General features: G+C 44.5%; 2 protein-coding genes across 6 annotated transcripts; one reads left to right on the forward strand and one right to left on the reverse strand.

Annotated features, from left to right (window-relative positions):
• The first annotated feature begins 712 nt into the window (after positions 1-712).
• Positions 713-9,836, forward strand: dock7 (dedicator of cytokinesis 7). 4 transcript variants are annotated; one of them, XM_056604449.1, is made up of 9 exons: positions 713-1,436; positions 2,337-2,351; positions 4,767-4,892; positions 4,977-5,066; positions 5,702-5,938; positions 6,711-6,854; positions 7,526-7,632; positions 7,862-8,029; positions 8,574-9,836. In XM_056604449.1, exons 1-9 carry the CDS (start codon positions 1,311-1,313, stop codon positions 8,614-8,616), a joined length of 1,056 nt encoding a protein of 351 aa, XP_056460424.1. In that variant the 5' UTR covers positions 713-1,310; the 3' UTR covers positions 8,617-9,836. The 4 variants fall into 4 exon arrangements, with proteins under 4 accessions (XP_056460424.1, XP_056460425.1, XP_056460426.1 ...); XM_056604450.1 differs by lacking the exon at positions 2,337-2,351 and having other exon boundaries at positions 4,758-4,892; XM_056604451.1 differs by lacking the exon at positions 2,337-2,351.
• On the reverse strand, positions 9,141-16,098 carry usp1 (ubiquitin specific peptidase 1). Of its 2 annotated transcripts, XM_056604447.1 has the most exons (10): positions 15,968-16,098; positions 15,752-15,820; positions 15,270-15,494; positions 14,988-15,129; positions 14,750-14,854; positions 14,062-14,216; positions 13,035-13,750; positions 12,794-12,952; positions 12,376-12,577; positions 9,141-11,634 (listed from the first exon to the last, which is right to left on the reverse strand). In XM_056604447.1, exons 3-10 carry the CDS (start codon positions 15,440-15,442, stop codon positions 10,863-10,865), a joined length of 2,424 nt encoding a protein of 807 aa, XP_056460422.1. In that variant the 5' UTR covers positions 15,443-15,494; positions 15,752-15,820; positions 15,968-16,098; the 3' UTR covers positions 9,141-10,862. The 2 variants fall into 2 exon arrangements, with proteins under 2 accessions (XP_056460422.1, XP_056460423.1); XM_056604448.1 differs by lacking the exon at positions 15,752-15,820 and having other exon boundaries at positions 9,143-11,634.
• Between the last annotated feature and the right edge of the window lie 105 nt (positions 16,099-16,203).

The raw sequence follows: 16,203 nt of genomic DNA on the forward strand, positions 1-16,203 counted from the left end.
GCCAAAAATAAAACGTTACCATAATATAAAATGATGAGCTCAAATCTTGGTGGACGGGGCATTTCACTTCCATTCATTTCATTTTGTTTGAACCTATCATATTGCTGCCGGCGGAAGTTGTGAGTAATCGGTGAACTTCAAGCTGAGACTCGGTCAGAACTAGTAAACTCATGTTTCGGGTTTCAAATCAACACCCTGTACTTTCAGAATAAACCTTCTTTAAAGGAGACATATTATGGTGTTTACCCAACAAGTAAACATAGTATTTGAGTTCCAGAAAACGTGTTTTTGAAGCTGTTAGTTGGAAATAGCCTACCGCTATTCCCCTCTGTTGCAGTCCCTGCGCTGTTTCTGGTGTCTGTAGCTTTAATGCAAATGAGCTGCTGCCCATTGACCAATGAGCTGTCAGACTGAACCACACCCTGGAGGAGAAGGGATTGTTGCCGTTTGCAGACTCCTGGAGTTCTATATCTACATAGTATAATAATAGCTGCCGGACTGCCACCGAGTTCTCCCCGCCGGACCTGCCAGCTTCGGCGGCAGTTCACATCCCGGAGTAAACCCGCCGGAGCAGTCGGGTAGCTCGGCAGCAGTCCGGCAGCTCAGCTCCGGGAGTACAATCCCGTTCTCCTCCATGTCTCCTCACCGGACTGCCGCCGAAGCTCAGCAGCAGTCCGGTAGAAGAAGGGATTGTACTCCCGGAGCTGAGCTGCCGGGCTGCCGCCGAGTCCCCCCCGCCAGAACTGCTTGTCCGCTGGTCCACAAAATCGTAGCTATGCTCTGATTAGAGGGGAGTAAGGAAGTGGGAGGTAATATTCAAGTGTGCCCCCTTCCTACGTAGGAGGGGGCGCCGAAACTGATTCGCTCATTTGGGAACTGTTGGCGGGGTACTTTCAGAAATGCATATCTTACTCAAAAAATCATGTCTTCTTTCAAAGTTTGTATGCGTGTGGGAGCACTAGAGAGACCCAAAACAACACCCCAAATCCCAGGAAAAATTATATTTCTATAAATCCATGAAGAAACAGGAAACAAGGCATAACTCCGCCCCCTTACAGTTTCTGGTTTCCAGCCCAGATCGGTGCCGTCTCCCCACACAAATTCTGCTAATATGCAGTAGGACCGCTGGATCCCAGATTATACTGTGGGTCAACCAACAACAAGAATCATTTCATGCAACATAGCAGTTCAGCACACCTGTTTTGAATGACCTGGCTGCATGTGTGGAGTTCTGGAGGTGACCCTCATGGCTACTGGGACCCATCTAGTGTGTCCTCCCCCTCCCCCTCCATCCTCCTCTCCAGGCTGGGATGTACGAGGCGGTCAACGAGGTGTACAAGGTGCTCATCCCCGTCCACGAGGCCAACCGCGACGCCAAGAAGCTCGCCACCATACATGGTAAACTGCAGGAAGCCTTTGGCAAAATCGTCCACCAGGTAAATCCAGCGTCTGCATCGCAGCACCCACACCCACACACCTCCCAACCCCCCTTCTGAGTAACAGCACCCACACCCGCACCCCCCACAGCGGTGCATTAGATTGAATATTCCCCGTTGGATGTCTATTTGAAGCCCACATAACGTTGATAATCCTATTTGACCGTGTTAATGGGGTTTTAGTTTCTGCTAAATTGACAAAGATCTATGCTTCGGTTGTTCTTCAACGCAAACTGTGACTTTGTTTGTGTATCAAACCCTCCACTGAGGTATGGGCTCAGGTGTGCGCTTCATGTTAAGGGTATGATCAAATGACTTGCATGAAGTGGAAATACTGTGACTAAGTTGCGTGCTTTAACAAGTTACCTTAACAAGAGTAGGGCAGCAGGTTCAAATATGACTTTGCTGAAGCGACGGGAGTAATATTTCCCTAGTGACAGATGAACTACAAAGGGACATTTGTTTCTGCTTATGTCACTGCAAATGAAAAGTGCAGATTTGTTCTGGGAAAAGTATTTCAGAAGTAGGATCAGAATAATAATAATTTATTTTTGGATTTTTTCTTTTTTTTGTATTCAACTATTTCTTGTATGTTTTACTGTGTTTGATTCAATAGAATATACAGTAACTCTTTTGGCTGTGACGTTCATTTGATTTTTGGAAAGGGGTACATTAATCTTTGTCAAAAGAGGTGTGCGTGTGTGTGTCAATATGTAGGGTGACCTTAATAAAATGGTTCCCCTGCACGTTGTACACCGGCCCCTGTTGCTATTTAGATTCTAAGACCAGGTGCTGAAGAGTACTGTTTAGTGTTTGTATGTATGCGGGGAAGGGGGTGTGGTGGTGGGTTTGTGTGCGTCCAGGCGTTCACGTTTCTCCTGTATTCTCTTTATCACACAGAGTACTGGCTGGGAGGTAGGTGGTTCCTGCAGTTCTCTGCTTGGTCTCAGTTGTTCGTTGTTTGGTCGTTTATCATTCACTCTTTTTCTTTTTACGTTTTGCTACCAGCGGGCGCTCTGTCGCTACCTTTTCTACGTCCTGTACATATCCATACATCCATTAACACCTGCGGACAATGCGGACTGTCTGCCCCCCAACCCCCTGCACCCCAAACTCAACCCCCGCCCCCACCAACCTCAGGGACCCTGACTTGTACAGGACAAGCAAAGCCCGCCAGTTTTTGGGGTGGGGGGGGGGGGTCTTGTTTTTAACTTGTTTGTGACCGTGCCAATGGGGCATGCATGGGAGCCATCGTGCCTGCGACACTAACGACAAACAGTCTCTCTTCTTCGGGGGGAAATACGCCATTTTTCCAAAAACTCCTGTATCCTCTCAGTCCGGGGCTGCACCCCCCACGCTGTCGGGCCGCCCTCATCCTCTTATTATCTCACCTGCTCCAACCACAGAGTTTGAGTCCGTTTTTGTCTGTTTTTCGTTTTGATTAGTTTTTCTCTTTTTTTTAACATTTTTGCCGTAGGTTGGTCTTTTCACACACAATTAAAGCTCAGCCATGTCTTGTGAAGTCCAATTGGAGTCAAACCATTTATCCACAACTGGATCCAAAATTCCATGATTATCATGATAAATAAACCTTCCAAGTCACAGTAACCAACCAACCATTTATTATTTTTTGGCCCATTTGATAATCCCCCCTCATTTTGATTTTGAAACTAAATCGACCCCTGATATACATTTTTTCATTGTTTTTTCATTTTTGCTATCAGCTACTTAACATGTGTTTTTAATTTATGTACTTTCTGCATGTTATTGCATGGAATGGACAGAGCACTCTTCGTTCCTTCTGGAACCGCACCCCAGTTCCACCCCCTTGAACAGCCTGTTTCTAGGGGTGATGGGACCTTTTCCCCACTCTGATTAGTTTTCTTTTGTTTGTGTCTTTAAATGTTCCTTCTTTGCCTTGGCATGATCCAGAACCACCACACTAGCTTTGTGTTTTTCTTAGCCTCATCACCAAGAATGCGTTATTTAGACTTATTTTTTGGTCTTTGTAATTTTTCTGTTGTTCTTTGGAGATAGGTGATCCTGATTAAAATGTGTTCTGTTTTCTCCTTTTTGTTTTTGTTCCTGGTTGCTGAACCTTCCCACTTTACTTAATTGTGTGTTGTGGTAAGTTCCCTAGTTTTGAAGATAACAAACTGAGGCTTTGAGCATGTCATGGAAATCGAAATGACCTGTGATGCCCTAGTCCTCATGGAAAGTCAATCCAGAAATCCTGAAGATGGGGAGATAAATCAATCAATCTGACTTTTAGCCAGTTTTCCTTTCTTTGTTGGTGCTTGTGAAATGGTTCAGTCTTTACCTTCCTACACTTTCCTACACTGTTTCTGACAATGCATACGAATACAGAAAATATTATGGTTCAAACAAATATTCAAACACACACATTTCCTCACCCAGAACTGTCTCAAAACCATACCCTTTTAAACTATGACTTCACTTCCATACTTCAACAGAAATAGCCTTAGCCTAAGACTTCCTGTCTTCCACCAGTCCTGTCATAATCTATATCTTTTCAGCCCATTTGGATTTTTAAGCAAAAGGAATACGTCCATGTAAGCCTTTCTGACCCAGTTCTACAAGTGCACCTGTATATACTAGTGAAGTTAGGTTGGGCTAGGATCTTGGTGAATGCTCCACTGTCAAACACGCCCACTAACTTGAGAGGAAACCTGTGTTGAAACCTTTTCCCACTTACTGACACTTCACCCCGGTAGCACTGTAAGATTTAAAGACCTGGTGTGATGAATTGAAGCATGGGCCTTCTAACTTGGACTGCTGGAACACTGAGCCCCCACTTTTTACATGGAGAGATGTTGGATACTTTTAACTGGTCATGATGAAGGAATGCATGTGTGCGAATTGAATGTAGAATGTTTAGAACTCTGTTGATGGACACGTGATATTGAGGGACTACATATGCAAATAAGCATGATGCTATAATCTGATATATAGCATCAAATGGGCACATCAATGTTTGTACATTACCCCCGTTAAACAAAATAGTTAAATATATGATTAATCAAGATCTAGAAAGAAACCCTGGATGAAGGGAGTATCAAAAGGATGTTATTGACGCTTCACTATTTAACTTACTTTTATACATTTTTAAGACTTTGAAAGGAATCTTCTTAATCGAGATTTAGAAATTGTTAATTTCTAAATCGAGATTTAATAACCAGAGGTCCTTTCAACATTTATCCTTACGTAATCTTCAAAATACTTTACGCTATTATGTAATTTAGGAATGCTCTTATCATCTTTTGTGACCTTCTCATTGACTCACACTTCATCTCTCCTCAGCATGGAAAGAGAATGTTTGGTACGTACTTCAGAGTCGGATTTTACGGTACCAAGTTTGGGGACTTGGATGAGCAGGAGTTTGTATACAAGGAGCCTGCCATCACCAAACTAGCAGAGATCTCCCACCGACTGGAGGTAAACATTCAAATAATCTTTCATGCCTTATGTCAGGTTATTGGCCTCCGCCCAACATATTTCCTGTCCTCTGGTTATCTTCAGGGATTCTACGGGGAGCGTTTTGGCGAAGAACAGGTGGAAGTCATTAAGGACTCCAACCCTGTAGACAAGTGCAAACTGGACCCCAACAAGGTTTGTGGGATGGCAAATGAAAGGGGCATCGTCCATATCCATTCACCTGTCTAAATGAGTTCATGGTTCTCAAGAGTGTACCATTGTAGAAAGTTGATCCTGATGGATTCTGCTTATTTTGCATAAACATTGACCAAGCTTTAGCGAAAGGACTTAAGTGCAAATCCAATTTGATAATTTAGGTTCGGAAGTAAATGCAAGGGTGTTGGTGTCTTTAGGGTGGATCAGGAAGGAATCCACTAATTAGTATGTATTATTAATGGCTGGTCTAATGTAACCTTCAACTCTGACTGAAAAGAAGAGCTCAGACCAAGGAAGATATTTACGAATAAATCAAGTTCCAAGGATTTCATGCGCCTGCAAGGTTACTTCTTAAAGGTCCGGCATTATACCACAAGCCGTTTTGAATTTCTGCCTCTTTTGACATCACAAGTGGGCGTGTCCACCTAGATGAATGACGGATAGATGAGTCACGTTTGCTACAGTCCCCTGGTTAGGCTGGTAGACTGATCTTTCTGTCATACATCTATAATGTCAGAAGTGACAGATTTTCAAAACGGCTTGAAATGGCTAATCACACTCACACCTGGTGATATAATATGGGACCTTTAACATTTTTTCAATGACTTCCTCAGGCTTACGTCCAGATCACGTATGTGGAGCCCTTCTTCGATACGTACGAGATGAAGGACCGCATCACCTACTTCGACAAGAACTACAACCTGCGGCGCTTTGTCTACTGTACGCCCTTCACGTTGGATGGCCGTGCGCACGGCGACCTCCACGAGCAGTTCAAACGGAAGACCATCCTCACCACCTCGCATGCCTTCCCCTACATCAAGACCCGCATCAACATCATACACAAGGAGGAGGTACAGCAGTGGGCAGTGTCTTTAAAAGAGCTTGTATCCCGTCTTCGTTGGGGTTCTCCGTTGAGTTACCCCACTGTGTACACTGTGTGTCCAACGAGCCGTTTGAGAGCCTGTATAATGAAAAGGCCATGGGTCACCTAAATGTTTACTTCTGCCGTGTTCTTTTGGAAAAAGTCTGCCGGAAACACTTAGTAGGGCATTCCAAAGGATGCTTTACCTGGAGCGTTCTAGCCCTCTGGGCTATGGGTTGTAACTTTAATACTGGGCAGGCGTGGACTTAGTTATGTGCTCTGATTGGCTAAGCATGGTGCTGAACTCCCGCCTCTCTGGATGTTGTATGTGTCTCTATGCTGCTCCCTTGTGGCTATGTGTTGGCATTACAACTTGCTTTGTGGTATGGTGCTGACCCCTTGTGGCTATGTGTTGGCATTGCAACTTGTTTCATGGCCCTGAACTTCTGAGTTCATCGAACACCTGGGCCGCTCGTATCTGTAGAATTGATTCGTGAATGAATGGCTTCTTGTACGGGCCGGACGCCTCCCTAGGAGCCGGATCCCTCCCTAGGATGGGAACGAGACCTCTCTAGTCGCCAAGGACATATGTGGCCTGTTGATATGAATGTGTGAATTATGTTACACTTCCACCTTTCATATAGTGCTTCATCAAAAGTGGATTATAATTTTGGATATTGGTGTTTGTATCGGCATGTGTTTACCATGCTCACTCACACTAGTACCAACACCGAACCACCGAATGTTTCTGGGTTTCTCAGATCATATCAATGCCCATGGAGGTAGCCATCGAGGACATGCAGAAGAAGACCCAGGAGCTAGCCTTCGCCACCCACCAGAACCCCTCCGACGCCAAGATGCTGCAGATGGTCCTGCAAGGCTCTGTGGGCACCACGGTCAACCAGGTAACCTCACACTCCTTTCAAACAACTACGTTGTAATTAGGACTGTCAGTTAAACGCGTTATTAACGGCGTTAACGCAAACCAATTTTAACGGCGTTAATTTTTTTATCGCGCGATTAACGCAATTATTTTATTTAAAAATGGCTCAAAACAAAGAAGCAGTAGCCTGACTGCTTTGTTCAAGGCAGTATGTTTGTATGTTCATCGTTTAATTGCACTATAGGCTCTTTTTTTGTATCGTCCTGTTTTGATCAGTATATGCCAATGTTGTAATCAATAAAAAAACATTTGCACAAGGCAAGCCGATGCACTTCACCATGTTGATAAGAGAATTAAAATGAGAAGAATTAATGGGACAAAGAAATCAAGGGATATTTAGCATCGAAAAATAATTTGCGATTAATCGTGAGTTAACTATGACATTAATGCGATTAATCAAGATTAAATATTTTAATCGCTTGACAGCACTAGTTGTAATGCATTTGTCTTTTTTGAATGATATGAATGAACTACTATTTTTTTTTTGTAACTGTCAATAAATCCGTTTTTTTATATATACTTTGCAATATGCATTTGTAAAGAGCCGGGTTTATTAAGGGCATCGATAGTTGCATGCATATACTTATGCATGGGATGGTTCTTTACAGTAGTGTGTTTGTGTGTATTTGTCAGGGCCCTCTGGAAGTGGCTCAGGTGTTCCTGTCTGAGATTCCCAGTGACCCCAAACTCTACAGACACCACAACAAGCTACGGCTCTGCTTCAAGGACTTCACCAAGAGGTATGAACCCTGGAACATGCCTTTGGAGACCATAACCATCCAAACAAAAATGTTCACACATAACAATAATAATTTTAACATGAAAACTAAATGTATTTCACATGGGTATCATCATCATGCACTGAACTCTAACCCATGATCCCTCCAAACAGTAGTGCAGAACATGTTCTGATTCATTAGTAGTAGTCCTATCGTTGTAACTAATCATGACTTCCGGTCTGTTACGCAGATGCGAGGACGCGCTGCGTAAGAACAAGAGCCTGATTGGTCCCGATCAGAAGGAGTACCAGAGGGAACTGGAGAGGAACTACCACCGCCTGAAGGAGGCGCTGCAGCCCCTCATCAACAGGAAGATACCCCAGCTCTACAAGCCTGTCCTGCAGGTCAACTCTCATAGGTAGGCATCCCACTGGGCTATAAACCTGTCCTGCAGGTCAACTCACACAGAGGCCTCCCACTGGGCTATAAGCCTTTCATGCAGGTCAACTTACACTGGTAGGCCTCCTGCACAGTGGTGTGTGTTGGGGTTGGTGAGCCAATCGCATTTGCGAGTCATGTGTTTGACAAAGTTACTGCTGTGGGAAAGTATGAGTGCGATATTCTAAATGTATGAGCGTGGTGGCTAGTGAAAGCTGTGTGTTGGCTGATCAATCTTTTTGGTGATTTTCCTGACATCATGCAGCAAACGGACAGCTTGACAAGGTAGTTTGTTATGTGGCTTTTTCCCTTTGTCATCGTCAACCTTTGAGGCAGAGCTAAGTGTTCAACTAGACAGCATTCTAGTGTGAATTCGCCATTCTTTTTTTTATTTTCCAGTTGACTACAGTTGTCAACATTTCCATTTCTCCCTAGTGTCATTCAAATTACTTTGAGATCTAATGCACAACCCAAGACTGTTGTGCTTGTGTAAATCTCTTGTTCTGTGTTCTTTGTTTCCTCAGAGATTCCTTCAGCAGAATAAGTCTTCGGAAGCTTGATTTTTGAAGATGAGGAAAAGAGAACGTCAACATTAATTTATTCCCAAATGTAAATACATTGTGTCTCCTTAAAAGTCGCTCCTCTACATAGTGGCCTGAAAGTGTCCTGGCTTGGTACGTCATTCCAGTGTCTTAATTTGTTTACAGAATAACCTGTTACGCATCGGTGGGACGATCAAGTTGATCTTACAGCGATACCTTGGCATTTTTCTTTTTTGTCATGCAATATTTTTTTACTGCATCATTGATGGTGTTTGGAGTTTTTATTTACCCAGCATCAGTCATGTTGCTAATGTCAAAATGGCTCATTAGCATTGTGTTCATGTCTCAATGTCAATGGATCTTTAGCAGCCATTAGCTATTAGCTAACAAGTTCCCCTTTTGTCAAGTCAAGTGCCAACACAAAAAGCCAAAGGGTACTCTTTAAAAACGTCACGGTATCATTAAAAAAATGTGTATAGTGTCAAATCTGTATTTAATTTAATTTGTGCACTTTTTATTATGGTGTAGCGATGCCTTTTACAACTTGAAAGTTTACTATTTAATCCAAAAGGCATAAAAAAACATCCAAACATGAAAAATGCAAAAAAACATACTATTTATAAGGCTTTATCATTATTCATTTAAACTACATTGCAAGTAAAAGGGATTTGTTTTCAACTTTAATTGTTTGATTTATGTTAATATTTAACAAAATAAATATTTTAATTGTCCAAATCGTATCCTTTATTTTTTCACAAACTGTCCTAAGGGTCTTTCATTAATGGAAATATTACAACTTTATTGCTTATGTTCTGAAACGGTTGAGAGAAAGCCGTTTGTTTAGCATCAATGAAATACGTTATTTACGCATACCAGTTATGGCTGGTATTGCTTGACATTTAGAACCTAGAAAATGATGTAGACATCTGGCCTAAAGTGAAAAAATTAACATTCTAAACGTGACATTAATCAGATGACCTGCAGAACCTCTCCATAATTAAGCTTATCAGCAATGAAAACCTCACAGGTTATGACAAACATGTTCTAAAGCCGTTTTTACATGGATTGGCCTTATCTTAACTCTAATGGCCTCCATGTCCTTAGTAATTAACATTGAAAGCTGCAAACCAAAAAGGTTCAAACAATTAGTTAGAGCAACAAATACAAGGATCACTTTTATAACCGGTTAATGGTGGGTGACAGGTTTAATGCATCAATACACTTCCACACGAGATAATGGCAAAAATGTCCATCAGCCATCCTTTTATTGGTTATGTGCCCCTACTGGAGTTCCGCTGGTGCTTTTTCCATATTACAAGACCTTGACATGTCGCTCAAGGAAGTGATTCAATGGGATTTAAATCATTAACTGAGATATATATTGCCTCCTGAAGTATAAATGCAATCCCATCAAAACGTTTACTTTTCCCTTTGTGGCACTCTTGTGAGCTGACAGCATGCGCCTCCTGCATAGACTAAGGAATTCAGCATGTTAGATGTATGGCAATAAATGTTTATATAAAGACATTCAGTAGCCTGTTGGACCTGAATGAGGGATTCATGAAAGATGTCCATGCAGATCTATATTCTCAATAGACTTCCCTTGAGGTGTAGCATCCTTATCCTGGCAATAGAAAAACTTAATCTACAATTCGTTATCATCTTAGCAATATTGGGAAGGGATGCAGTGTTGCCTATGACCAAAGAAAATATGAAAATATACAGCAATTTAACCTACTGGAATTTTAAGTGCCAAAGTGCTTAACATAGTTAAAACAACTTAATATATGGATAGATCCGAATCATTCTAACAGATCAGGAATAAGGGGACAATGAAACAAAATATGACAGCTAGGACAAAAGGAAAAGCTTTAAACTCATCAAATAAAATGAGCTGGGGGGCATAAATTAGGCTTTTAGTTATGCAAGCTTCCTCCCAAACCTGTTGCTATGAAAAGGCTCTAGTCATCATTGACCAGTGGGAAGTACCGGTGGTTTTCATAGACCCAAAATTCATGTGGGTGCCAATATCACAAGTCTATTAGCTTAGGAGTTTGCTAGTACCAAACCCTGCAAGTTGAGCCATTCTAGAGGTCCATAGTTTCATGTGACCCATATGTATTCTGCCCCATTTGGAAAAAAGTTTGAACAGACTTCGTTCAGCTTATAGAGATAAATCAATGTAAAAATAAAAATAACAGGGTTGTGGGCATCCACAACCCTGACTGATGGCAGCGAATAAAAAGAGGGTCCATCTATCCGTTGGACCAGTCACCCCTGCACTAAGCCTGTGCCTTGCAGTGGCGTCCTCCTGTAGAAAAGCAGGTAAGGCGTGGACGTGGAGCAGGTGTCCGGGGAGCAGGCTCGCAAGAAGTCCTCCTCTTCAAACAGACGCACCTCCGAGTCATCGAAGAGGAGCCACTTGCCCTCGTAGTGCAGGAGGCTGCTCAGTGCCTCCCGCTCCTCCTTGACTCTCTTCCCCTCCTCTGCTTCCTTTTTCACCGGTCCGCTGGTAGTGGGCCTCCGCCTCGGAGCCTCGGCCACTCCGCTGGTGGATGTCTTGTCGGCCTGTTTGCTGCCGGCAAGCTCGTAGCCGTTGCCGGTGCTCCTCTGTCCTCCCAGGAGTCCAACCACACCCTCTGTTTTCTTCCCCCCTGCCTTGCCCCGGTGAAGCCCCCTCGCCCCGCCGAAGGACACCTCTCCATCATCGTAGTGCCCTTCCTCTTCCTCCTCCTGCTTGATGCCGTCTCCTCCTCGCCGCTCCTGCTCTTCTATCTTTTCCTTCACCTCCTCCCTCTCCTGCCGCTGCTCCTCCTCCTCCTTGCTCTGTGGCTGGAGCCGCACGTCCTGCAGCTCGGACATGCGGACATAGGCGGTGTAGTGGCCGCTGCTGATAGTGACGCCACTGTGCATCACCACGGCGAAGAGCTGGTAGTTGCAGCCGTCCAGGGGCGCGGCGCTCGTGCACCACTCCTCCAAGGACAGGGTGAGCGGTGTCTGCAGTGGGGTGTTCACCTTGGACAGGCCCGCGTAGGGGTCCATGCTGGGAAACGACAGACACAAGGTCGACGCAGTTAAAGACAACCGGATTCAACTCAAATATACAAACAAGCTAGGGAAAGGAATTGTCAGGGACCTTATGATTAGATTTTCTGAGAGCCAATACGATATTTATTGCGATTCTGTCAATATTGCGACTCTCAAACTGTGTGATTTTATCTTCTGTGTTGTTTAACGTATGGTAAATGGACTGCATTTATATAGCGCTTTATCTGTAACCAGTGGCCACCCAAAGCGTTTTACAATATTGCCTCACAATCACCCATCCATAAAACACATTCACACACCGACGGCGGAGTGTGTGTGAATGCAAAGCCACATACACTCCACATACACTTAGGGACACCTCGACACGCTAGGAGAAGCTGGGGATTGAACTAGCAACCTTGCGGTTACCAGCCAACCCGCTCTACCTCCTGAGCTACTGCTGCCCCACGTATAGGTAACGTTAGGATTGGGTTCTAAAACTCTGTCCGTTTCTGCCCTCGTTTTTTTATATGAAAGTGGCTGAAGAGAACACAACATAAGTAATGTGAATCAACTATAGGCAAATACACTATAGCGCCCTCTGTAGAACGGTACCAATAATGCGTTTCAGCCAATATCATGTAGACATTTCTGGCTGACCTGACTAAGCAGGTATTGCGGAGGCCAACACTCCCGATACTACTGCTAAAAGCAATGTTTTCCACCCAGTGCTCCAGAAGACACAGGGTTTACTCACTCTAGACCGTTGGCAGAGAAGCACTTGAGGTGGATGGTGACGACCTCCGGGGTCTTGTCGAAGAGGAGGCTTCTCTCAGCCTCTGTGTAATGGTGACACGTCTCACAGAAGTATTTGTCCTCGCCGACGATACGCTCCACTGACGCAAACTGGGAGATGGCCCACTTCAGAGTCTTCTGTTCGGGTTTAGGGTCTGGGGACACTATAGGATGAAGAAGGCAGACGGCACCAGGTGGTTTAATATAGTGCGGACAAAGGTAAACCCTCTTTAAAAATTCTAAGGTTGGACATACATAAAATAATAAGACAAGGATTAACCTATAAAAAAATAACCCCGTACAGGCATCATTTCAATATGGTGTAAACATGAGCAGCAACAGCAACACCTATATAACATGAGGCGTCTAGTGCCGCTCACCCTCAGAGAGGTCTTCTGGGCTGCTGGGCTGGTCCTCCTGGACAGGAACGCTGATGTCCTGGAAGTCTTCCCTGCGCTCCGTGTAGCTCTCACACTCCAGGCAACGCGTCCGCAGCACCAGCTTGCCCTGGAACAGCCTTTCCAGGACGTCCAGGCCGTCTGCTCAGGAGAGGGAGGGACCGTCACTCACTCTGAACTCCATACCCGTTTTTTAAATCTCTGTCATCAATCATCATCTCACCTTGGTTCTCCACAGCCTTCTGGTCCTGCGTGATGCCATTGGTGGGTTCCGGGGCAGTCTTACCCATCCGAGTTAGTTCCTGTTTGGGTCCGTTATCTGCCTGGGGCTGTTCCGGCTCGGTCACCTGCTCCGCCTGGTTCTTGGGGGCCATGATGGAGCTGATCTTGCCCATGCTGCGGAACTTAGAGAAGATGCTTGGCTGCTTGGAGGAAGGCCTCAGCCAGCTCAGCCTGGTTCTCTTCTTCCTCTTCCCCTCAGAAGCTTTAGGGGCACCATCACCCGTCCCCTTGCCCTCTTCCCCGCTACACGCAACCTCCTCGTTTTCCTCCTTCCCCTCATCCTTCACCTCCCTTTCCCCAGGGCCAGCGTCAGCAACTATCTCTCTGGAGGACCTCCTTTTGGAACGGGTGAAGGGTTTCTTCTCTGAGTGTTCATCAGCATCCAGCTTGTTGGATTTGACCGACTTTGGCTTCTTCTTGGCATTTCCCGCCTCTGTGTCGCTCTTCCTCTTTCCGTTGACCTGGCCATCTTCCTCCTCTTCTTCAGAGTTGGCTGGCACCAGAGTGGCAGGGCTTTCTTGTATGACCTCCTTCGTACTCTCCCCATGTTGTTCCTTCCTTATGGTGTCGCAGGCCTCCTGGATGTAAGCTAGTAGGCACTGAAGCACCTCCTGGGCATCGTGCTGGAGGTAGCCCTCATACATAGGGTTCAGTTGCCTGGAAGAACGACCCGTTAGTGGTAGTTCACAGCAAAAACTCTCCAAGATTATGATTGAATGAAAGTTCATTGATTGATGCCACATCTGATTGGCCAAAGGCTTATAAGGTAAGGCTTCAACGAATGCAGTTTACAAAGCTAGTAGATTGTGGGCGTTAACATAGTTGCAGACGCAAGTGCTCAAGCTTGGCCTTATGCTATGCAAGAAGACGACACCGATACACCTTTGTCAGTATTGCACAGTGGTAAACATGGGTGTCTAAATGGATTAGGGTTAGGGTTACAGAGATAAGGGGGCGTGGCCTCTCACCTGAGAGTGTGCAGTAGTTTGCGTGGCGGCGTGGCCAGCTCCCCCTCGCTGTAGCCATCCGGGTTGAGCAAGAAGCCGGACTGCAGCTGCTCCACGGATGTGATGAGGCTGTTGAAACTCCCGAGGAGCTCCATGTGAGCCGGCACGCTGTCCTCCTGAGGAGCAGAGGACATAACACTCAGGACTGCTTAGCCATCAAAAGACGGAATGGGCACCAAACTTTTGGTACCTTATAGGAAACTACAGAATCTTGTTGGACCATGGCAGAAGTGGTAAGCAACAGGTTTGCTAACTTAGTATACAAACAAAAGTCAAAACTCCTCAGCATTACGTCAGCTTGTAACGGACTATATTCAGAAGTTATGGTAGAAGACAATCTTTTTCCAGAAAAGGAAGAAATGCAGATTGATCATACTATGAACGCCTGAAATTGAGAACCAACCAGCTACAAGCTTGTTAGCTGCTGCTATGGTTCTCTGCCACAGCAGAATACTTTATCTTGAATATTTGAATAAGACTCCATGGAACATGTTATATTATACAATGGAGGGTTGAAGCAGTTAATATATAAATGAAAGTGAAAGATGTTGAATGGTTATAATTAGATTAGAACTATAACCAGAACCGGAAAATCTTGAACAATGCCCATCCCTTGACAACAGATAGACAGATACAGTTTTGTACAGACCTCATCTTCACTTTTGACAATTTCTTCCTTAAGTTTGTCTCTGCTTTTGGATCGGCTGTATAGATTCTTGATGCCATCTCTGAGCCCAGGGCAGTAGTACAGCACCTATTGACAAACAAAGAGTTTAAAAAACAAAAGTGCTGTTCTCTGATTCCAAGGAGTGTTCAATGAACAGACTTGGGGGTTAGCATATTCCCATTAATTTCTACAAGTGGTTATAACGATAATCATTATGTACCTGTAAAACACTGTTCAGGTAGCAGGTGTTGCCCAAGTTATTAAGCCCGACAAATGGCAGCAGGGCCTCAACTTTCTCATAAGGTAGCAGAGGACCTGTGGAACCGGTGCATGGAGAAGGTCCAGGGACTACCTGATCACCACTGTAGAGTCGTAACAATGACAATAAAGGAGGAAGAGTTTTTATTAAAAATACCAATTTAACGGAAGTGTCTTACGTAGATGGATGAAAAAAAAAGATTTTATGATGGTTATTATGATTTTCGAAAGGGTGCGATCACACCTTGCAATTGAATCCTCGGGTTCGGGTTCAGTTTTGGACTCATCTGCGGGAGGTTCGGAGAAGTCCAATGTCCGTTTAGCTTCTTTCTTCTGGAAGAATTTGAGGGAAAGTTTGCTCTTCTTGACGGGGCTCCCCAGGGAGGCCACCACGTTGTCCCCCTGCAGCCCTGGCATCTCCACTCGACACCGTACAGACAGACGATCCGAGAGGCAACAGCGCGCCTCGCTGGCAGGGAAACGAAATGGACACCCGTTCAACACTCGGCCCGAGTTCGCCCCGATGGAACAGGCGAGGGAACCAAACATGACAAACTAAACACTGTTCGTTTCTTTATTTGTAACGTTACGCATTACGTTGCTTCTAAATGCATTAGTTTGTCGATAATGCATAACGCGTTAGCTGTTGGACTGGCAGCCTTTTTCTCATTGTCCAACTGGCATAAATATCATAAAGTGTGTTTGCGAAGTCTCACGTTAACTTACGTTATTATGAGAAATCACTGCCGTCGGGGTGGATACAGCGTAGTTAATAGTATAACACTGAGCGTAATCCTGGAACACATATGGGTCACTTCGTTACGGAGCGGGGAATTTAGTGGGAGGAGTAGATAAAAAAAAAAAATACAACATACGTTTTCTAAGAGAACCGGAGAACACGGCGACATATCTACCACGTTAGATGGGGCTTATTAAGCTTACCTTGCTAGTTCATTTCGAACACAAACTGATGAAAAATCCCTTATAGACGCAATTCCCACAGTATAATAGCATGCAGTACAGGAAGAAGTTGGCGCTTTTTCCACCTCAAGACCCGTCGCCTCGCTGCCCAAACGAACACAAAATAATAATCATGTGGCATGTTAAATAATACACTTATTAAATAAAATATAGGTTTTAACAATTGCATAGTATTTTATCAAGTCAGTCGTGTTCGT

Source organism: Gadus chalcogrammus, chromosome 12, assembly GCF_026213295.1.
Source record: "Gadus chalcogrammus isolate NIFS_2021 chromosome 12, NIFS_Gcha_1.0, whole genome shotgun sequence".
NCBI lineage: Eukaryota > Metazoa > Chordata > Actinopteri > Gadiformes > Gadidae > Gadus > Gadus chalcogrammus.